This window comes from Leptonychotes weddellii, chromosome 10 (assembly GCF_054177405.1).
Source record: "Leptonychotes weddellii isolate Sample4059 chromosome 10, ASM5417740v2, whole genome shotgun sequence".
In the NCBI taxonomy this organism is placed as follows: domain Eukaryota; kingdom Metazoa; phylum Chordata; class Mammalia; order Carnivora; family Phocidae; genus Leptonychotes; species Leptonychotes weddellii.
Window position 1 is genome coordinate 115627240 of NC_138378.1, and position 22955 is coordinate 115650194.

The 22955-nt window shown below is 49.6% G+C and overlaps 1 protein-coding gene across 1 annotated transcript in view; it reads right to left on the reverse strand.

Annotated features, from left to right (window-relative positions):
- Positions 1-22955, reverse strand: part of GREB1 (growth regulating estrogen receptor binding 1) — a 71504-nt gene that overhangs the window by 12963 nt on the left and 35586 nt on the right. The window contains exons 17-24 of the mRNA XM_081797182.1: positions 15912-16251; positions 14765-14880; positions 13061-13260; positions 11512-11601; positions 8041-8669; positions 5376-5478; positions 3100-3258; positions 2020-2162 (exon numbers count right to left, since the gene is read on the reverse strand). Of these exons, the coding sequence (XP_081653308.1) occupies positions 2020-2162; positions 3100-3258; positions 5376-5478; positions 8041-8669; positions 11512-11601; positions 13061-13260; positions 14765-14880; positions 15912-16251 (1780 nt within the window). The remainder of the gene's footprint in view (positions 1-2019; positions 2163-3099; positions 3259-5375; positions 5479-8040; positions 8670-11511; positions 11602-13060; positions 13261-14764; positions 14881-15911; positions 16252-22955) is intronic.

A 22955-nucleotide genomic window follows, 5' to 3' on the forward strand; every position in this document is an offset into this window, starting at 1 on the left:
GACACCGACCGAAGTGACCGTGACTAAAACCCATGAGCCTCCTCCGGTTCTTTAAACTTATATTTTCTCTGCTTTGAAAGAAAAATTTCATCTCCAAGGAGGAAATGTTAGGACAGCTTATCTGGAACAAACAGAATTACTATTTTTAATTCTTTAAAAAACTGCTCATATGCATTTTCTAATTTTGTCTCCAGTACAACTGAATAGTTTAAAAAAAATCAGTCTTGATGCTACTTCAGTGAGAGCTGAGCTCCAGGCCGGGCAAACTTGGGAAAATTAAAGCCACTATCTGCTGTTCCCCTCTGCAAAAGGGACAGAGCTGGCAAGCCCGTGCTCAGGCTGCCGCAGAGCCTTCTGGAAGCAGCCAAGGGCGTGAGCTATCCTGCACACCCCTGGGGGCTTCGTAGGTGTCTGACTGGCTCCCACCACCTCCAGCTGCCCCAGCTGCTCCTTCCTCCCCTTTCCCTTACTTAGGTCCGAAATGAAACACTAACTGTAAAATCCTGCCTGCTATCTGTTTCTTCATGACCGGCCTCACAGGCCCTCTGTGAACTTGCAAAATGCAGCTTTGCCCACGTTAGGCCACTCCTTGGAGTTCTCCCTGAAAATGTCCCCATTCCACCTTCCCCACAGCACCTGATGCCTTTTCTTAAAATGTTTTATTTAAATTCAGTTTAGTTAATATATAGAATGTATTATTAGTTTGGGGGGTAGAATTTAGTGATTTGCCCATTGCGTACAATACCCAGTGCTCATTCCATCATGTGCCCCCCTTAATGCCCATCCCCCATTACCCTCTCCCCCAACCCACCTCCCCTCCAGCAACCCTCAGTTTGTTTCCTAGAGTTAAGAGTCTCTTATGGTTTGCCTCCCTCTCTGTTTTTATTTTTTTTTTCCTTCCCTTCCCCCACTACGTTCATCTGTTTTGTTTCTTCAATTCCACATAGGAGTGAGATCATATGTATTTGTCCTTCTCTGACTGAACCTGATGCCTTTTGTGGTGTACTCTCCTGGCCCACCTTCCCAGTGTCCTCTCCTGGGACCACCCACCCCTTGCACTTTAGGGTCCAGCGATGCCCGACTAAAATCACTTCTAATTCCCCCGGAGACCCCATGTCTCCCCTCTACTGGTGACAGGGGTTCCCTCTCTTATCTGCCTCGGTCCCTTGGCAAATCCTTATTGATTCTTCAAAACCCTCTCCTCTGCTCCCCGCCCAAGACGGTATCTTCATTTATAAAATGGGGATAATGTTATTGGCTTGCAGGGTTTTAGTGAGAATTAAGTAAGAAACCAGACAGGAGAGTTTCCTCTCCGGTGGGTGTTGAATGGGTGAAGGTGTAGCTTAAACACTGACACCTCCAGGTGACCAGCCAGAGCCCGGGGTCAGTAGCCTTATCCATTTACCCGAGCGTCTAAAGTATCATTTTCTAGCACGTTAAAAGGTTAGCGGAAGTACTGACATATCAAAAGTGCCTAGCACGTTGCCTGGCATGCAGTAGGTGCTCAGTAAGTGCACACTGCTCGCCTTCTCTACCTGATTTCTATGCTTCATCAGTACTGCCTTTCCTGCCAGCCCCTCATTGTTCTGAGGTTTTGTGCCCGTGCATCTCTCCATCCCCGGACTGTGAGTCTTGACTACGGGGACAGAGTTTATTCGTCTCTCTGACTGGTACATCAGCACTCAGTCTGCTGCACTGAACTCACTTCAGAAACTGCTAGAACGTCAAGAAAATGAAGACATGCACAGTCAGTTAACTCTGCCACTAGTAAACGTGTAATCCCAGGAGAATCACTGCTTCTGTGCTGTCAGCAGTAACTCTGGAGATTACTGAAGGGACCTGGAGATGCACGCAGACCGGGAAGCAAAGGCTTCCAGAACGTTCCACACCCTGCTCTGGAATGAAAACTGAAAACATCAGGCGGAGAGGGAACCAAGGGTGTCGGCCAAAACGCAGCGTGCGCGAGAGCTGCCCGCGCCAGGGCTCCTGGAGACTCGGGCCCCGCGCCCCGCGGCCTACCTGGTAGCGGGGGTGAAAGCCCATGTACTGCTGGCATTGTTCACAGTGGTGGTATGTGTTGTACGCCGCGTACTTGGACAGCCTCATCCGCGCCGTCTGACGCCGCACGTAGAGCTCCTCGGGCTTCCGGGACGGGCCCCTGTCTGCAGGAAACGCCAGCGTCACAGGGCGGCTGCAAGCGGAACAAGCCTGCCCTCCGCGCTGCTCTTCCGATCGCGAGGAACGGAGGTGCCGTAACAGGGCTTCCCGTGACTGCGCCCGGTCCGAGACAGCCGAGACCCCGCGGGAGAAGCCGACAGACTCTGTTCACACGGGGTCTTCCTGACGGACCTACAAATGTCTTAGACACAGATTCAAGGATGCGCTCCAGGACAACGCACATGGACTGCCGACCGCGGATGCAGATACCGTTTTGCAGATGAATCGCCTCTGGTTTGCCGAAATGACTTAGCCAGATGAAGATTTTAACCCTAAACCTGGATTAGAGACTGGTCTATGTGAAGGACTGGTCAGTGAAAGTGCTTCAGATAGAGAGAAGGTAGAATTCTTGGTGTGACATGGAGACTGGGGAGTATCCTCCTTCCCTTTCCACTCACCCAACTTTCCTAGCCTGCACTTAAAATCATACTAGCCCACTCATATCCGGTGTTTGCTGACGGTGACCCTGAAGCCCTGCGGGGTGCTAATACCCTGAAAGTCAGTGGTCCCTGAAGGAGGAGGGGGAGAACAAGACACTGGGGCTAGAGAGGGAAATATGTGTGCTTCATTAGGACAACCCCAATTCATACATTAACACCCATGTCTCGTATCCCCTATTAACCAGGACCTTGAGGATATTCTGACCATGACACACCCCCAGGAGCGCGCTCATCACTGTCCCCATGTGCGGAGCCGCCAGCCTGCCTTCTCGGGAAGAGCCCGTCCTTGTCCACTGAGGCAGTGACCTCAGTTCTCTGCCAGGCACCGCTGGTTATTTCCCACCACCAGACAACTGAGCTCATCGCCAACACAGTTCAGCGCAGCCCTTTAAGAGGCTCTTCCTACGTACTCTGGAAGAAGGTGGAGGTTTATGGGGCTGACCTTCGCTCTTTATGCTCTGAAGGTGGGAGCAAATCAGACTGGCATCTTCATACTTCGGGTCATGAATAATGTAGTCAAAAGGCAACTTCTTGAACAGCTCCAGGTCTGGCCAGGGGTCACTGAGCTGGAGGTAATGCCAATCTGATTCCTCTCTGAGATCTGTAAGATTGGTAGAAACACAGGTGACAAACTAGGAAGTGAGAATGATTGATTTTTAAATGTGTACACGGGTGATGCTTGCGGGAGAGCTGTTGCTGAGTCTGTGGGTTACCAGGGGATGCTACTGTCTCTGGAAGGCTCCTGGAACATACCGCATTCTCAGGATTGTTCCAAGGAAGCAAGAGGTGCCTTTGGGTCTACCTCTTATCCATGGCCTGTGCTGTGTTTCCTGTGGGATGGGTTTGCATTTCTGGCTCCCATGTTGACTTCAGCTCCTCCCAATATACCTACTGCTTGCTCTGCACATCCCCCCAGCAAGCCCCACCCCATATGCAGCATACTGGTTCCCACTGCCAATGGAACCTAACACAGTTCTCGTTCTTGTCTTACATCTAAATGCTACACAGCCGTATGGCCAACTCCTCATGCACCTCTAGAAAGCCTAAGTGTTCAAGCCCACTGGTTTCTCCCTTCTGAATGCTAACACTACTCATGGCCCAAATTCTATCTTACATCTTACCTCATAACTGGTATAATCTATGATGCTCATTCAGTGCTGGTTGGCTAAAAAAGTAAAAATATCTAGACGGTCCAACTAAAATTACATAATGTATTGATCTTTATAGCCATGGTATGTACACATGGGCAGAGTGTGTGTCCATCAGAGAAGAAACAAACAAAGAAGAGGGAGAGGCATGTTTATTGCGTGTGTAATAAGTGCTCAGTGCCTCATATGTATCTTAATCTTCACAACACCCCTTAAAACAGCAATTATCCATGCTTTCCCAAAGAGAAAACCAAGGCAATAGGAGAGTTTCTGAGAAAATGGGCTTTGAAGTTGAACAAACTGGGCTCAAATCCTGTCTTTGTCATTGGGATATCCAAGAAAGTGAGGACACAGAGACTCAACAGGTCTGATTTTCATCTGAAATTCAGTTCCAAACTGTGAGGGGGGAGGTGTGAAAGCTCAGAGCTTGGATGAAGAGCCTCCCTCCCCTTTCCTTCAAAGGAAAGACTAAGGGATGGATGAGCCTCCTTGGTTCCAAATTTTCTCCAAGTCAAAACTCAAACACAGTCAAGAACATCTAAAGAAATGTCTTTGCAAATGGCAGGACTTTCATCTCTTTTAAGGCTGAATGATATTCCACTGGGTGTATATACCACACTTTTCTTTATCCATCCATCTGCTGATGGACATTTATCCATCAACGGACAACACATGGTTGTGCTGTGTATCTTGCCTACAGTGAATAACACTGCAGTGAACATGGTAACTATGAACATGTCAATTAGCTTGATCGTCGTGGTGATTTCACAATGTTATACACATATCAAATCATCAAGTTGTACACTTCAAATGTATACAATAAAAATAAAGACAAGTGCTATTTAGATGCTCAGTGCAATCTACTCGTTCCCTTTCTCTGCAACACAGACAGGCCTCCTCACGCAAATTTTAATTCCCAAAGCAACAGATTCATTTACCAGACCAAGTGGATGAGCCATTGGAGGCCACACAAGGAGGTAGTGGAGCATCAAACACCTGTTCAAAGGGAGTCTTACCTTAATCAGGGCAAATTCTGTTCCCTGAATAAGGAGAAATGGCTTTTTGCCACATACCATATACTTCCATTTTGCCCTAAGATGTGGACCTATGCGCTCAGCTGCCTGAGTGGGAAATTCCCCTGATGGATAACCCTGCTTTCTAGAAGCAGCCACCAAATCCAGTTCAGCTCCAGCTCTGCCATCTCCCAGCTGGGCGCCTGAGCATGTTACTTATCAGGAAATAAGCAATTACTCTCACTGGGATGTGCAGAAAGTTAAATGCAACAATTTATGTAAAGTATCCAGCACAGTGCCGGACACTTGGAAGATACGCAGTCAACAGCGGTTATTTTCAGTGTAGCAATGTTATCTCCACGAAGGCCTCCCAGCGCTATTCTGATATTGAGCAAAACAACGGCAAACAAGGGAGAGATAAAAGCACCCCTCAAGGCCCCCGGGATGAGTGGGATCACTGATCTGAAAATTCCACCTAGATGGGAAAAGACATCAAGTCACCCGAGAAACTGATTAAAGAGGATTCTAAGCCCACGTGTCACTAACGCATAACTCACTGATATTGATCTCCTCTTCATCATAAACATCCACTTCCGTCAGCCGGATGAGCATTCTGGACAAAATACTGAGGAACTGCAGGTAGGCACCTGTCTTCCCAATCTGTGAAGACATTGGAGTTGGAGCCAACGCTCAGTACGGCCTGTCTACGTGCAGGCACCAGCTGGAGCACCGGACAGGCTCTGTGTCACCTCTCTCTTTCCAAGACCTCACCTCATTAAAGCAAGAGCCAGGGGTATGCAAAGCCATTTGAGGGGAAATGTGACCTAAAGAAGGATGGCAGGCCACAGAGGGACTCCCGTGAGCAGCAGACCTGCCTGCTTATAAATCATGGCAGTGCATCTCTACTTTTAATTGGCCACATTTTCTAAGCTGTTAGAAATAGGACTTTAATAGCAAACTGAAGAAAGGTTGCTTCAAAAGATGAATTGACAATATAAAGCATAATAATGTCTTAGAAGAATCTTGTATGGGGGCGCCTGGGTGGCTCAGTCGGTGAAGAGTCCAACTCTTGATTTCGGTTCAGGTCAGGATCTCAGGGTCGTGAGATCAAGCCCCGCATCTGGCTCTGTGCGGGGCATGGAGCCTGCTTGAGATTTGCTCTCTCCCTCTCCTGCTGCCCCTCTCCCCCATGCACCTGCACTCTTTCTCTCAAAAAAAAAAAAAAAAGAGAGAGAGAATCTTGCATAATTAGATTGCTCTTCTTGTGTTAATCGATAGGTCTCTAATAAGAGAACAAAATCTGTTGTGCAAGACTTAAAAGTCTGGCATCTCATTTCTCTCCTCCTAAGGCCAGGAAAAGAAAATGATTTTTTTTCTCTTCCTGCTTTTTCTTCTTGTATCTTAGAGTCCCTCGCTCCCTCAGCCACACATCAGGCTAGGACACTATTGAGTCTTAGTTCACTTTGGTCACAGGTGGTTAAACGGGCACCTGTGGGCTAACCTCCCACCCTGTTACTCTGGGAATGTGCTTTCTAAGTTCTCAGCTCAATGCCTGGCTCATACTCTGTACTCAACAAATGTGGATGAACAGAAATAACTAACTTTAGAAAATATGAAATACGACCAGGTGAACGTTCAGAGAAAATACTTGCCATACATGTAATAATAGACAAAGAATTAACATCTATAATCTCTAAAGGGCTCCTGCAAAGCAACAGGAAAAGGTCAAATGCCTAAAGGAAAAGTAAATAAGAGAAACACACCAGAAAAATCACTGTGAAAGTCGTAGCAGTGACCCATAAGTATATATATTCAACCTTAATAAAACTATAATATACTAATCACCTATCAAATGGGTGAAATTTTTTAAGATAACATTCAATAACATATGACAGTATGGAGAAACCTGGATCCCCTTTTTCAAATTTACAAAAAGTTAATATATGCTCATTCATTTAAACATTCAAGAAATACCGAGTGATGGTGAAGAAGAATGTTTACAAAGCCCACACCCTCTTCAGTGGCAGTTCCGCCAGGGATTTCTTTTTGGTATTTCCGCACACAGAGACACATACGTACACACCAATACTTATTTTCCTAATTGATATTACACTGTGTATATATTACTCTGTAACTTGATTTTTTTCAATTTCAATTTCAAATTTTTCAATTTAAAACCTTAGAGCAATTTCAGTGTCAGTATCTAGAGATCTACCTCCAACTTTCTATGGCTGAACTGTGTGATACAGTCGTGCCCAAATTTATTCAACCGACCTTGACCAATGGAACTTCAGTTGTTTCCAGTTTGGTTTTTGACTATTGTAAACAATCCTAAAATGAGAATTCTTGTACATGTTTTTGCGGGTTTGCATTTCTTGGAGCAGACTGTAAGGAAATTAACAGGCTGAGTCCAAAGGCAGCCATCATGAAACGGGACAGGACGGTATTGATGGGGGTGAAAACAGCAGTAACTGACCCCACAGTTACCTGCTCTCTATAGTCAGGCTGTACTCCAGGCGCCCTGTGGTTATTCTCTCGTTTATTGCTCACATCTCTGACTCAGGTGCTACTCTTTTCCTCATTCTCGGAGAGGCCACTGAGGCACGGAGAAGGCTGGATCCTGCCCAGGGTGCTAGGTGTTGTCTGAGGCAGAATTCGAGCCCACTCCGGAGCCCACCTCCCACCTCTGCACTGTTCTGACAAAGCCCCTTCCAAGACCTGACACGGTCATCTTCACACACTCCCAGCACTTGGCAGATGTCTCCCATTTTGACAACTGCAATGTCTTTTGTTGTTAGGAAAATACAGTGAGGTGAGAGGTTGGGATAGGGACAGGCCTCCTGCCTCCCCAATATGTTTCACCAAAACCTTCCGGTGCAGAACCCAGGGTGGGGGTGGGAGGGGGCGTTCTAATTGGCACAGACTGGCCGTGGGGACCAAATGAACTAATGTGGGAAGAGCAGAGTCAGGGTCTGAAGGAGCACCCACAGAGAAGCTCTCCGCCCCCACATCCCGCGAGGCAAGCACCTGCGGTCCGAGGCTGGACGTGAGCCAGCCGTGGGTGGCAGGCAGGTCCCGACCCCCAAGCCCCCGCCCACTGTGGGGTCAGCCGTCAGAATGGCAAGATGTGACTAAGGGGGTGCTGTCAGCCCCAAACCGGCCCCCGTGGGCGTGAACACGAGAACCCCCACGCAGCCCAGGCCCCGGCCGGGCAGCACCCACCTGGGGGGGCCCGCTGAGCAGGAGCCTGCGTGGGTGGAAGCCGTCCACGCGGCCCTCGGCGCGGTTGCCGTAGTCCATGTGGTTGGGCCGGGGCACCGTCCACTGCCGGTAGTAGAGGGACTGCTCTGTGGACGTCATCGTCTTGCTGAGCAGGGGGCGGAAGGAGCTGGCCCACATGACCGAGTGGGAGGGCAGGAGTGAGGCGGCCTTGGGCAGGCCGCTGCTGTCGGTGGCCGTGACCATGTCGTACACCAGCTTGGGCAGGAAGACGATGGGGGGCTGCCGGCAGGCCTTGGTCATGGAGCACTGGGAGGCCTGCAGGACGAGCGTGCCGGCCGCGGGGGTCACAGACGAGGAGGAGGAGCCCGAAGAGGAGAGCTGGGAGGACGACGGGGTGACCGACACCTGGACGCTCCTCTGGCTGGCTCTCAGGCCGGAGTCCGGCTGGGGGGCCAGCCCAGGGCTGTGCCTGCTGATGACCGACGGTGGCCCCCGGCTCGCCTGGGGCCTCTGTCTCTCCCCGGGGACCCTGCCCTCCTCTGAGGGGCCGCAGGGCTGTGGCGACCTGGCCCGCTCCCCCTGCGACGGTGGCCCAGGCTGAGCCGAGGACTCGCCGCACAGCGCCGAGCCTGGGGAGGGATGCACCCGTCAGTCACGCCCCAGGGAGGACCCTCGCCAAACCGCCCACCACTCCTGTTCCTGTGACACAAAGTACCCCTACTTGACAATCACTGGGAACTTCCACGAACAAAACCGAAATCCCCCCTCTGGGTACACAGAAACTTTTGTCTTAGGACAGAGCCACGACTTGCTGAAGAGAGCGAGCCAGTGTCACGGGGCGAGACTTCACCCCACACTCACCCCGGCACCCTGCACACGGCCTCAAAGCCTCTCCGTTGCAAGCCCCGACCCAATCTGTTCCACAGCACCCGGCTCAAGCTCCGCGCACGCCCCGTGCAGGTGTTCCCGGGACGCCGCTCCCCGCTGTCCCCCCGGGGAGCTCACATCTAGCCTCTGCACCAGCACAGTGGCAGCTTCTCGTGCAAACTGCCAGGGAGCCGCGTGGGACCCAGGACTCAGGAGGCTTTAACCAAACGCTGGAATTACCTTGCTTTTCGAAGGATCGGGGGAGGAAACGCAGAGCAGCCAGCCGAACCAGGACTTCCTTCCGCCCCTCCCCGACGTGCACCACGTTGAGGCCTCGGGGAGTGTGGCCACATACCGGGCAGCACCCTGCTCTCTCCTATCATCCCAGCCATGCGCACCAGGGCTCGCGTGGCAGCTCACGGCAGCCCTGCAGAGCTCATGCCCGCAGAAAGCAGGGCAGACGGGACACTGCATCGTTGTCTTAACTCTGTCCTTTCCCAGGAGACGGTGTGGACAGAAGACAGACCCAGGGAGGCCTGCCTCAGAAAGGCCTTCCAGCCACCCTGCAGCACTTGGCTCAGCCTGCACCCCACACACCACGCTGCTCAGGCAACCTCCCCTCTGGATCTGAGCTCCCCACAAGGGCCCTACCACTCGGCTCCACAGCCTGCATCTAGCGCCCTTCCAGACGGCTCACGGAAGGAGGACATGCAGCACTGGCCAGTCCCCCTCGGCTGGAGGCTCCTGCTGAGATACCCCGCGCTTGGGCAAGGCACTTGAAGCGACGGGCTCAGTGTCAATGGACTAGCCCGAAGAGCACATATGGGGAGGCTGTGAGGGACCCGGGCACTGGCCTGGGACAAGGGGGACAGATGGGCCTGAAGGACATCAAAGAGGCACAAGATTCCACAAGTAGACCAAGGGAACCCCAATGCCTTCATCCGCTTCCCTAGGTTGTGAGGGCCAGCCCAGTAGGACCCTGAGGATGGACACCCACACGGACGTTTCTCTCCGTCCACCCCCAAACCTCAGTTGGTCTGTCCCCAGTTGAATCCAGGGAAACTGTCAGTCTATAAAGATGAGACCCACCCTCACCCAGGTCTCCACCCTGACTCGGTGGCTGCGGCCAAGTCTCACCTCCCTGGGCCTCCATTCCCTCATCTCTGAAATGTATGGCAGCCGAGGCCATGAGAAGCGTCTCGTCAGAGACCCCTAAGACCTCAGGACCTTCTTCCGAGGAGTCCTGGCTAAGAAAGTCACCTCACCTAAATGAAGAACTCCAGGAGAGAGCCTGGCTCATAGCCTGGACATTCTACTCCTGAAGACGCTGCACAGACCAGTGTGTCCCCAGAACCTTCTAGAAAGCTGTACCACCAGGACTGGGGAAGAACAAAGCACGATTCCTCTCTATTCTGAATAGCACAGATTCATTCACTCACCCATTCGCCAGCTCCCTATATTGTTTGGGGCAGACGACACCAGAGGCTACAGCATTTGGCTTTTCTGACTACCCCGAGCCGAGGACTAGGTCTCCCTTCTGCCGCAGAAGGATGTGAAGGAGTCCTCGTTCTGACTCCCTCTGGGCACAACTGTGAGGGAGACCCCCCTCAGCCTGGCTCACTGTCACCCGTGGGCTGTGTGAGGAGGGGGCAGAAGACAGGAAACCAAATCCCTTGGTGTTCTCTGACCTCCACAGCCAGGTGACCACCACGCCCTGTGCCCAAGCACCACATGCCCCTCCACAGCCCAAGCCTCCTCCATCCTGAGTATCTTCTCCTCTGAGACCCAAAGGCCCTCCTCTAAGGGGCCGCAGGGCTGTGGCGACCCGGCCCGCTCCCCTGCAGGGACCGCACCCTATCCCTAAACCTGCCCCCACCTGAGGCAAAATTACCTCTCCATCCACGGAACTGTCCCACGTCGCGCGCGCGCGCGTGTGTGTGTGTGTGTGTAAACAACAACGCAGCCCTTGTAGCGCTATCACACGGCTGATGAGGAACCATGAACACCCTGAGAGTGGGTCTGTAGCTCATCTATCTTTCTGCCCTGACTCAGATACCAAGTCGGTTCTCGGTAATGGCTGCACAGAAAGACCACAATGCTGTTTCACGTGGGCCAGTCCTGACTGCTCCCAGACACCAAGCATCCCTTAGGCAGAGACTGGGCATTTTACCCACATTTCCCTGTGGTCTGGGTCCCAGGCTCAGGGACCACCTGTTGCCTTTTGTTGCTTTTCCCCCAGGGAATCTGTGTCCACTTCTCTCTGCCTTTAGACTTGACAAGAACACCTGACCCCAGCCCCTCTCCTCCCCCAGGGCACACTGATTCCCTAAACCAACAGCTGCTGGGGGAGCAGCAAGGGGACACTGCCCAGCACAGGTCACCGAGGGAGACAAGAGTCCATGATCTTCTCCCAGGAACTCTGACGTCCTGCCCAAACTCCTCCCGTCCCAGACCCCAATCTAGAAACACAATCTCTAAGAAGCTCCAGTTCTTCAAAGATTCCCTTATCTTTCCAGTTCTAGGTGAAAATAAAGATCTCTTTTCATTCTCTGAAATCTCAAAAGAAACATCCAAATGTGCACTCTTTCCCACCTGGAGACTTACTGGATGCTTTAGAGGAGAGGGACGAAGACACCGAATCGTGGGAGCAGGACCTCTCCCTCTTCACCGGGCTCCTCTTCTCTGAAGTGGAGCCTGTTTCAAGACACACATGCTGAAAACGCCTCATAATCATCATCTCGTATGTTCGCCCAGCACTTCAGAGTTTGCAAAGTGTGTTCACACCTAGCATCCATCCATCCATGCATCCATCCATCCATGCACCCACCCATCCATGTATCCATCCATGCATCCATCCATGCATCCATCCAGGCATCCATGCATACATCCATCCATCCATGCACCCACCCATCCATGTATCCATCCATGCATCCATCCATCCATGCATCCATGCATACATCCATCCAGCCAGCCACCCAGCTACCATCTTGCAGGCACCCGCCTCTGACAGAGCCCCGAGGAGACAGAAGGGGGGCGATGCAGGCCAGTCAGGCGTTCACGGCTCATGGAGGCCCCTTCTCACGAGCCACAGCTACAGATGTAAGGAGCGCAGAGAGAGACCTGGGAGCCTGGAGGCCAGGCTCCCGCCGGGCACAGAAAGGCAAGAGCAGGTGACTTTCTGGAAGGAGTGACCCAACCTGAGCCCTGAAGGGCCAGCAGGGGTTTCTAAGTGAAGCACAAAGGAGGGGGAGCTCGAAGCCATGGGAGAGCCTCTGTGTGGCCCAGAGGTGACAAGAGCAGAGCACAGCCAGGGAACCCTGATGAGCTGAGTGTGACTAACAGCATGGGGTACTGTGTGAGAAGCAGTGAGACTAGAGAGGTAGGCTGTAAAATGCCAAGAATGCGGATTCATCCCACGGGCAACGGGGAGATTGAGGCATCTTAAGGTCAGGGTCACAATCACGTTTGTGCAAGGTTGCTACAGCTCCAGCAGAGTCTGTCCCGGGGGCCTTTTAGTCTCTGTCTTACAGGTGAGCAATCTGAGGCCAGTGAAGGAAGCATGACATGTCCCAAGTCACACAGCCAGCAGATGCAGCAGGAAGAGAAAGCGGGTCTTCTGACCCTGCATCACACCCCACAAACGCATCCCATGCTTTTATAAACAGCTTTGTCTTTTTTCTTGCTGCACTGTTGACAAGTCAGATGCCTTGCATTGCTCTGATTTACGTGTCCTATTAAAATACAGTGTTGGATTTTCATGTCTTGGAATGAAACCGGCCTTTTCTCATCAAACTTCATAATAAACCCAACCTGTTGGTTCACACAGGAAATACGCGAGCAAAGCTTATACGGGGCAGTAAAGTCACTGACTAGTCAAACCGAGTAGGAAACGGAGTCCTGAGAAATTGCAATTTTCCTTCCTATTCTCTAAGAATTCTAGAGCTAGGAAGAACCAATCGGGGTTTCCATTTTCTCATACCACCAAAAGTTGGGGGGGAGCAAAATCTGAATGCAATCAGGGATGTGCCATCTCCTGCAAAGACATATCCAGATAGTGCTCATCGGAGCTGCTGACCGTGAGACGGGCCCCAGGGCCACACAAGGGCAGGCTGCCCCCAAGATGAGCAGGCAAGGTGGACCTGCCACCCCTCACCTTCCGTCACCAGCTCCTCATCCTCGTTGTCTGTGCTGCTCAGCTTTTCCGCGTCGCTCTCTAAGGGCTCGTGCCGGGCCCCCTTCTCCAAGGGAACCTCATTGCTCACGAAGTAAGCAGCCAGGCCCAGCTCCTGTTCCAGGGCTGTTCTCACCAAGCAGGAGGAGTTTATCAGACGCAGGTCGCAGTACCTCAGAGACCTGGAGGGAACAAGAAGGTATCTATTGAGTGTCTTCTACAATGAGGCACCACTCCCAGCGCTGGGGGGAATGGGGATCGGGACCAGCCCCCGGCCGCCTCTTTAGGGCCCTAGGACTTGTGCAAACAGAAAAGCAGATCACAGTACAGTGAGCCCTTGGCAACCAAGTCAGTTTAACAGTAAGTCTCCTGGGGCACCTGCTATGGATTCAGCCCTGTCCTGCATGTCATCGAGAGAGCATTTTCAGGCCAGAAGAAAAGCAGACTTGAACCCCAGCTCTGCTACTTCTAGGGCCAGAAACTTCCACAAGCTGGGCAACCTCTTGCAGGCTCAGATTTTCATCTGAAAGATGAGAATTAATATTAATAGCCATCTAAGTGCACTGTTTGAAGACTATATGCAGTCAGTGGACATTTAATTATTCAATCAGCACTTAAAATGTGCCAGGACTGTGCTAGATGCTAGGGATAGGATGACAATCAAGTCACCTTTACCCAGCCTGTGAGGACACCGTGTGCAGTAGCCCTCATGTAAGTGTGGGGTGGCCCAGGGGAAGGATCCCCGGCTTTGGAGTCGGGCAGCCGAGAGTCCATGGTCCACCAGGCTTAATCTCTGTAAGTCCCATTTCTTCAATGCTCAAATGTTACCTTCACTCAGGGTGATAGCAGTGAGAGTAAAATGAAATACAGCACATGAGAAGAATCCAGTACAGTGCCAGCACATGACAGGAACCCAATAAATGTCAGTTCTTACTCTTTGGTTATACCCAGAAAGATGTGCGTGGCCACCTGCTCTTCTCCATGGTATTAAGTAAATCTTCAGGAGCCAACCTGTTGCCACCCATTCAAGGAACTGCCTTACTGGAGGCCCAGTGACCTTCTGTCCTGAGTGTCTACCTGTCCGTGTGACGGCCTAGAGACCCCAGGAGACACTGAGGGGGCTTGCAGCTGACTTCTCCGTGGCCGTGGTCTCCAAAGGAACACAGCCTTTGAGACAGTCAGCTGTGTATGTGGAAACCAGCTCTTCCTAAGGGGCATCAGCTGCCTCCCCACTTCCCAGAACACCTCCTACACCGGGAGGGCCCCGCTATCCCAGCAGCGAGATACCAGAAGTGGAGCCTTGACCCCCAAGATGATCAGATACTTTCCTAAACAGAACAGTCATCCCCAATGCACATGGTGATCCTCACGGGAGAAACTGAGGGAGGCATCAAACCCTAACCCCAGCTGGAAGACCTCCACCCACCAGGCCCAGCCACAGCCATCTCACCCCCCGTGAGCCCAAATGGTGCCTGAGAATTAGGAAATGCTGCCCAGACCTCAGACCCATTTCAGTGCCCACAGGCTGGGAAACTGTCATGATGAATGCACAACTCTATGATGACTCTGAATGTAAAGACTCCACCTGCCATTGGGCACTGGAAGCCTGGCCCGACCACCCCCAGAGCTGTGGGTACAGGCAGCTGGCTCTTCAAAGACCCCCAGGGCCACACAGCTCCCTCTGACCTCGGTAAGGACTCCCCGTGAGGGTCCATCCCACTGAAGATCAGGATACACGGCAGGCCCTCCAACTCCAGGTAGGTCTGAGGCCTCCACTCCGCGTCCTCAATTTTCTGCCACATCTGCGGATAATTAAAAACCAATAAGGCGGGGAGACTCCTTACTTTCGGACTAGCCCAGCTCTGACAGATCTATGGTGTCCTCCTCCTGACTGAAAGCGTTTCGTGAGAAGGACAGATAAGCACATCATCTGCTTCACGGCTACATTCCCAGCCACACTGCCTGGCACGTGTTAGCGATCCACGGAATATGTGCTGCCTGATCCTCGGGAAGAAAAGTGCATATCCTCAATTGGTCTAACCTTTTTACTGTGCTTTCTCAGCCATGCCTCTCCCTCGGTTCCTGCTCACCTCTTCTCTCAGGATTCTTTGTAACCCTCCTGCTTTTTCCCTCACCTCTCTGTGGGTTCAGTGAGAAGCTGGGGGCCAGGCACTGTGCTAGTCTGGGGGGGGCTTGAGGACTATGGGGGTGGTCCCTGCCCTCCAACGCCTGGAGAAAGAGCCAGAGGACAGGCAGGGAGCACCACGCCAGCCCCACTGCAGAGGAGAACCCGGGGGCAGGGAGGGGTGGCTTCCCGAAAGAGGAAAAGACAGGAGCTGAGTTCTCCAGGCCGATAAGCGTTGGCTAAACCAAGGAGGAGGAGAAGCACTCCCAGGAAGAATGAAAGGCACGCGGCAGCCCAGAAGTTTAAAAGAGCAAGACAAGGGGCGCCTGGGTGGCTCAGTCGGTTAAGCGTCTGCCTTCGGCTCGGGTCATGGTCTCAGGGTCCTGGGAGCAAGCCCCGCATCGGGCTCCCTGCTCAGTGGGGAGCCTGCTTCTCCCTCCACCCCTCCCCCTACTCGTGCTCGCTCGCTCTTTCTCTCTCTCAAATAAATAAAATCATTAAAAAAAAAAAAGAGCAAGACAATGCATTGGGGGCGGGGGGCAACATTTATAAGTAATTTAGTACTGCAGGTAGGGACAGGGCAAGAGAGGCGGCCAGAGGGTTGGCCAAGCATGGAGGGGGCCAAGGTGCTTATCACCACACCATTACCCCTCCCCCCTACTCTCCCAGGCACCTTCCACCCCTCCTGTCCCTGCCCCCAGCGCCCACCTTGAGCTGCTTCACGAAGTGCTTGCCGACAGTGATACCAGAGCTGGGGTTGCCCAGGATGATCTCGAAGTGCTCCTCCAGGGCCAGGCGAGCCCGCACGTGGGCTAGCCGCTCGTAGGCCACGGCCGCCAGCGGCGAGCAGGGCACCCGCAGCAGGACCATGAGCCCGTGGCCGCAGGGGCACTGTTTGGGGGAGTTGATGAGGTTCTGGGTGATCTCCAGCGTCTCCACCGACGTGTAGTCCTTCATCTGCGAGAGGCCGCTCACAGCCATCATGGCGGCCGCGTAGTGCTGCACGAGAACAAAGGTCCTGATCACCGCGCTGTGCAGGCGGGGGAACCTGCAACAAACAGAGACACGGAGCCGTGACCGGGCTGCTGGCCACCTCCAGGACGCCCGGAGTGCTCCGGGAGGAGGAGCAGGGCCTGCGCCCAGCAAACAAGGGACCCAACACAGCCAGCGATGCGGGCACGGTGACCCCCAGGTGGCATCCTGGTTGTGTTTCCTTTCGAAGCTGGTTGTTTCAAACCTGAAAGGGAAGCCTTCCTTAGAAGTCAAATCAAAAATTGCTCTGTCACTTCCAGCTAGGAAAGAAGCGCACAGGTTTGCTGTTTCTCTGTGCTTTCCAGCACCTGGTGCACTGTAGCGGCTCAATAAATATTTGTGCAACGAACAAAGAGAGGAGTGAATGAAACAAACGATGGTTTCATCTCTCATCAGCTTAATTTGTACAGTAATCTGCCCCCAGTTCCCACTGAAAATAGAACCACTAGCGATCAGCATGTAAGCGCAGCGATCACATTCCCCAGATTGAGGGCGACCATCCCGAAGGCACATTTCTGCGTCTGTTTCAAGGACAATGAGTAATCAGAAATGTAACTAGATGTGATTTGACAGATGAATTACAAATCAGAACATACTCAGTCAAATCAAGAACCCCAGTTTGGGCTTCAGAAACTGTTACCATCTGTGTTTCCACAAAAAAGTGGTGACCCCGCCAAGACCACATGCCCTGCAAGCACTCTTCTGACCCACGCATCAGAAACAGATCTGGAGGCCATCCCTGGAGGCCACCGTGTTTCTCTGTAGGAACAAATTGACATCTGCTTTACACATGATGCTCTTGTGGGTTTATTTCGCTGGAATGTATCCCCTGACACAGTGGCTTTTTGGGGCGAAGATAAAAAAGGTTTCTCGATCTACAAAGATCGGCCCCTTACCATGGCCATGCCACCCCGAGAGTTCTATCAGGGCAATCAGTCACCTTCCACAGAGTTTCTGAGGTCTTCTCTTGTCTACTATTCTCCTCCTTTTCTTCATTCTTTGTCCTTAGCATTTCAACTACATCATGGATTCTATAAGTTGGAGAGCTGGCTTGCTGTCTCAGGAAGGCATGACTGATCTGCAGATTCTGGCACAAAGGGGACTCAGCAGTCCAAGGACTGCTTTGCCCTGCCCCTGGTGCACTGGCCAAATAGTGCCCAAGAAGAAAGGAAGAGAGCAGGGTGGAAAAGGCATGGTCTCCCCTGCCTTACAGTACTGTCCGCGCTGTGGTGGCCCCTTGTCACCCTGAGCAAGGTGGGATGAAGGGGGATGAAGAAGGGCAGGATGTCATTTGGGAGGAAGCGTACTTTCTCCCCATCTCTGATATGGTGGGAAGTACCAGCATTCAACTCTGTTCAAAGGACAAGGAGAGTCAGAACAGGAACCATATTTACCCATCTGAAATGACAAAAAAACTGGACAAATATATGAAACAAGAGTGTTTCAAGACATGGGGCATCAGGAAGTGAAAGACGGTGATCCTTAGAAATGGAAAAATTGGAGGAGCCCCCAGCTTCTTCCTTGAAAAAGTTTCTGGAATGTGCTCAGGAAAGGGAAACCGAGGCAAAGCATCAGTGGTCTCCCTGACTTGGGGAAAGGCACTGGAGTCCAGGGAAATCGAGTAGCAAGAGTTCACAGGGGAGAGAACCAGAGAGGAATAAGCTGCACAAATAGAGAACTCAGGAGAGCTACAGAGTGTCCCCCAAGTCATCAGTTGAGTAGTGATCAGTGCACATAGGTGAGGAAACTACTCAAGGCCAAGAAAGAAATCATCCAAGAGAATTAAAAGGAACAATGCCTCAAGCTCATACAGGGTTTAGAATAATTCCTGTTCCCATTGCCAGCATCAAAGACCTCAGAATTTGTGGAACATTATAGAATATTTAGAGAGTTTTGCCTTGGTAGTGGGACCAAGCCCTGTACTAAATACTGCTCTGGTCCTGTCTAACAAAGCTCAAAGCTTAAAGCAAGACCTGAAGGGATTAAACCATCACCAAGTAACTTAACTATATCCCAGAACAAAGCTGAAGATTTATAGGAATACAAATACATCCAGCCCCAACAAGGTGAAATTTACAATGTCTGGAATCCTCTCAAAAATTACCAGATATTTAAAGAAGAAAATACAACCCATAATAAGGAGGGAGAAAAATCAATCAGTAGAAACTGACTCAGAAATAACACAAATGATAGAATTAGTAGATAAGAACATTAAAGCAATTATTGTAACTATTTTCCATACATTTAAGAAACTACAGGAAAGATTAAGAATGGTAAGTGGAGATATAAAAAAGACTCAAATTCTAGAGATCAAAACTAAAAAGCCTGAGAGAGAAGATGAACTGGACCCTGAATTCTCATGGGAGCTACCATCTTGGTACTTGGACTTGCCCTGCCCTGCCAGCATTAATAGATGCATTCAGGGATGGGTACCTGACCCAGGACAGGTCATCAGTCTTTTCTTGGAATTTTTCAAACAATGTTTAAAACAATCAGTCCCCCTCTAGAAGCTGAAGACTGTGTAATTCAGCAGCAATGAGGGGTGATGTTTTCATGGAAGAAGCCAGTGCAATGAGATACAATACAGCCAACACGAAGAGAGGTACCAAAGACAAGACAACACAGTCACAGCAGTGTTTAATACCTAACTTAAGTTGCTCCTGAAACCAGCTGCATCTCTGACATTCTGTGGTTTATTTATTCAACCTCTCCTTTTATTTCATGACTCACTACATTTCTCTCCTTTTCTTAAGGTAGTTCAAGTTGAGTTTCTGTCACTTGCAAGGTAGAACCCTGATTAATAAACAAACACAAGTAAATGTTTATCATCAATTCATCAATGTGCATATACATTCATGCATGTGCTACCTGAAATTGTCTTTCTTCTTTTCTTAGAAGACAACTTCTTCTCTTAGGAGAAGAATTTCTTCCTGTCATATAAGACTCCTTTGCTTTTATAAAAAAAAAATATATAAACAAACAAACCGGATATGACTCACAGCAGGAAAAAAAGATTAGTAAATGTGAAAACACAGCAATAGAAACTATCTAAAATGAAACAAAGGGAAACAAAAACAATAACATCAGAGAATTATGGAACAACTTCAAGCAGCTTAATGTATGTGTTATTGGATTACTCTAACAGAGAGAAGGAGAACGTAGAAAAATATATTTGAAGAAATAAAGACTGAATTTTTCCTCAGATGTAATGAAAATTCAATTAACTCAAGTACAAGAAACATGAAGAAAATTATACCAAATCATATCTTAAATTACTTAAAACCAGTAACAAATTAAACTATTTTTTAAAGCAGCCTGGTCAGCGGATGGGAGGAGCTGGGAGGGGAGGGCACATTACAGAGAGAAACAAAGGTGCGATGGTGGCAGATTTTGTTTGAAACAGTGCAAGTCAGAAGACAGTAGAGCAACATCTTTAATGTACTGAAAGAAAAAACTACCTAAATTTTATACCTAGGGAAAATATCTTTCAAAAATGAGTAAAAATAAAGACACACAAAAGCTTAAAGAATGCATCACCAGCAGACCTTCCCTACAGATGTTGAAAAAAAGTCCTTCAGAAAGGATAACAAAACGAGATAAATCCACACAAAGAAATGAAAAGCACTGGAAGTAGTAACTATGTGCATAAATATAAAAGATGTTTTTAAAAATTATTATTATTTAAATATCTCTGAAAGATAATTGACTATCTAAAGCAAAAGTAATTTATTGTGGAGTTTATAACATATTTAAGTAAAATGTATGAGCATAGATGCACAAAGCCTGTGAGATGAGAAATAGATATACTACTGTAAGATCCTTATCCATGAAATGGTATAATATCACTTGAAAGTAGAAAGTAGGTTAAAAATGTATACTGTAAAGTCTAAAGCTACACCTAAAAGAACGTATGAGTTACAGTTAATGAGCAAGTGGTGGAGAGAATGAAATCACAAATGCTCAGTTCATCCAAAAGAAGACAGAAAAAGGGAGTCCATAGAACAGATGAAACAAATAGAAAAATTGTAAGATGGTAGATTTAAACACAACCACATCAATAATTACATTATATGTAAATGGCCTAAACACCTCAATTAAAAGTCACAGACTGTCAGATGCAATAAATAAATAAGACCTCACTATACACTGTCTATACGAAAACAACTTTAAATATAGACACAAGTGGGTTAAAAGTAAAAATACGGAAAATTATAAACTACGCTAACACTAATCAAATGAAAGCTGGAGTAGCTATATTAATTTCAGAGAAAGTAGATTTTAGAACAAAGAATAATATTCTTTGGGTCATTTCATAATGACAAAGGAGTCAATTCATCAAGAGACATTTCACCAAAGATGACATACAAATGACAAATAACACATGAAAAGATGCTCAACATCATCGGTCACTGGAGAAATGAGTGAACGACTGACATATACTGCATAATTTCATTTATATAAAACACCAGAAAAATGCAAATAGTCTACAGTGAGAAACGGAAAGAAGGAATAATTACCAAGGAGTAGGAGGGAACTTTTGTTCATTATCTTAATTGTGGTGAAGGTTTTGCCAGTGTTTACATATGTCAAAACTCACCAAATTAAATATCTGCAGTTTACTGAATGTCAGTTATTCCTCACTAAAGCTATTGTTTAAAAAAAAAAAAGAAAAAAAGAACTACTGTGTGGGAGGTAGGGATTAGCCCAGCTCTAAATAGCAGGTATAAGTAGAATGTGCCTACCCCTAAGCCTTTGTGGTTGGCCCTATAGGAAGCTCCACAGAAAACATATTGGAATAAAAATGGGAATTGTTAAATATCTAAATCTCTTAAATACCAGTAAGTTCATGGTCTTGCAAGCAGACTTCCCAGTCACATGCTAGGGTCTGTGTGCAACACAAGGCAAATCAACAGGCTGGCCATGCACATCGTGACAAGAGGCAGTAACCAATGTGTTCTTACCTTTAGTGCCTTCTGTCCAAGTTGCCTGTTTCAAGAGATTTCCAGATAGAGGATTCCTGGGAAAGGCAGCATGGCACAGTGGAGAGAACATCAAACCTGGCTATAATCCAGGTTGCCACAAACAGGATGTGTGCCCTTGGCCAAATCACTTCCCCTCTCTGGACCTCAATTCCCACAATTATAAGACGGGGTGGGGTGGCTGGGTTAAATGATTCCTAGGCGGTTCTAAGAGTCTCCAGGACTCAACATTCCAGAGTTTTCTATCCTATTCTCACTTAGTGAAATGGAAATCTTAATCTCTGCGCAACACTTCCTGTTCAGCAGAGGGGGAGAGAGGCAAGAAAGGAAGAGGACAGTGGTGAGGACGACGGTGACAGTGGTGATGGTGGGGACAAAGCCATGTCGGTGCTGGCTGCAGCTGCCGTGAGCATGTAATAACGTGCGCCAGGCATGCTCTTAATATTTTGTATGTATTAGGGGCGCCTGGGTGGCTCGGATGGTTAAGCGTCTGCCTTCGGCTCAGGTCATGATCTCCAGGGTCCTGGGATCGAGCCCCACGTCGGGCTACCAGTTCATCAGGGAGCCTGCTTCTCCCTCTGCCTCTGCCTCTCCCCCTGCTTGTGCTCTCTCTGCCTCTCTCTCTCTCAAATGAATAAAAAAAATCTTTAAAAAAAAAGTTTTGTATGTATTAATTCATTTATTCCTCATAACATCCCCATCTGGTAGACATTATTCTCCCCGCAGAGGAATAAGAAACATTCCTAAAGTCTCCCAGCTGGTAAGTGACAGACCCAGGACTCAAACCCAGGAAGCGTGATTCTGGAGCCTGACCTCCCAGCACACAACTATTCCTGAGTCAGCACGTGTTCCCGTTTCATCAAACTCTCATGAGAAGCCACTAGAAAAGTAGATTTGTTCATAGGTGAAGGTACGGAAGTTCATATGGGTTCAGTGATTTGCCAAAGGTTAAAACTCACGTTTTCCTAAGTGTAAAGCCAGAATGTATGGTCCCGCGGCCAGTCTGGCCTTCTGGCCATGAGACCTTGCTCCATATGGCTTGGTGGTTCCACTATTTTGGAGTCAAGTGACAAGGATTAGGTCTGGCTTCACTACCAACCCCCCATGTGACCTAGGACAGGGGACCCAACTTAAGTCCATTCCTTCCTCTGCCACACAGGGATAACAGTACCTATTCCACTGTGCTGCCATGAGGATATTTTAGGCAATAAATGTCGAGTACTGGGCCCAAAGTGACAGCTCACCAAGCACCCAACAGAAGCTGCTGCATGAGGAGAGCAGGGCAGAGAGGCAGAGGCAGGGCTCCTTCCCTGAGCAAGCGTATGAGCGCCCAGCTGCCCACGTGTGAGGTGGAGAGCGGATTAAGTCCACCAGCATCCCCAAACTGAAAGGGATTCAGCGTCTCAAAGGGCATTCTGGGGAATACTGATCCCAGGGCACACACCGGAGATGCCGCCCATTCGAGCCTCCTCCTCAGGATGGACAGCATGTGTGGCAACAGAAGGCTTGGAGAACTCTCATGGCAAAGAACACCTTAAATGTAAGGTTTCTCTTGGGGCGCCTGGGTGGCTCAGTTGGTTAGGCGACTGCCTTCAGCTCAGGCCATGATCCCAGGATCCTGGGATCGGGTCCCGCATCGGGCTCCCTGCTCGGCGGGGAGCCTGCTTCTCCCTCTCCCACTCCCCCTGCTTGTGTTCCCTCTCTCGCTGTGTCTCTCTCTGTCAAATAAATAAATAAAATC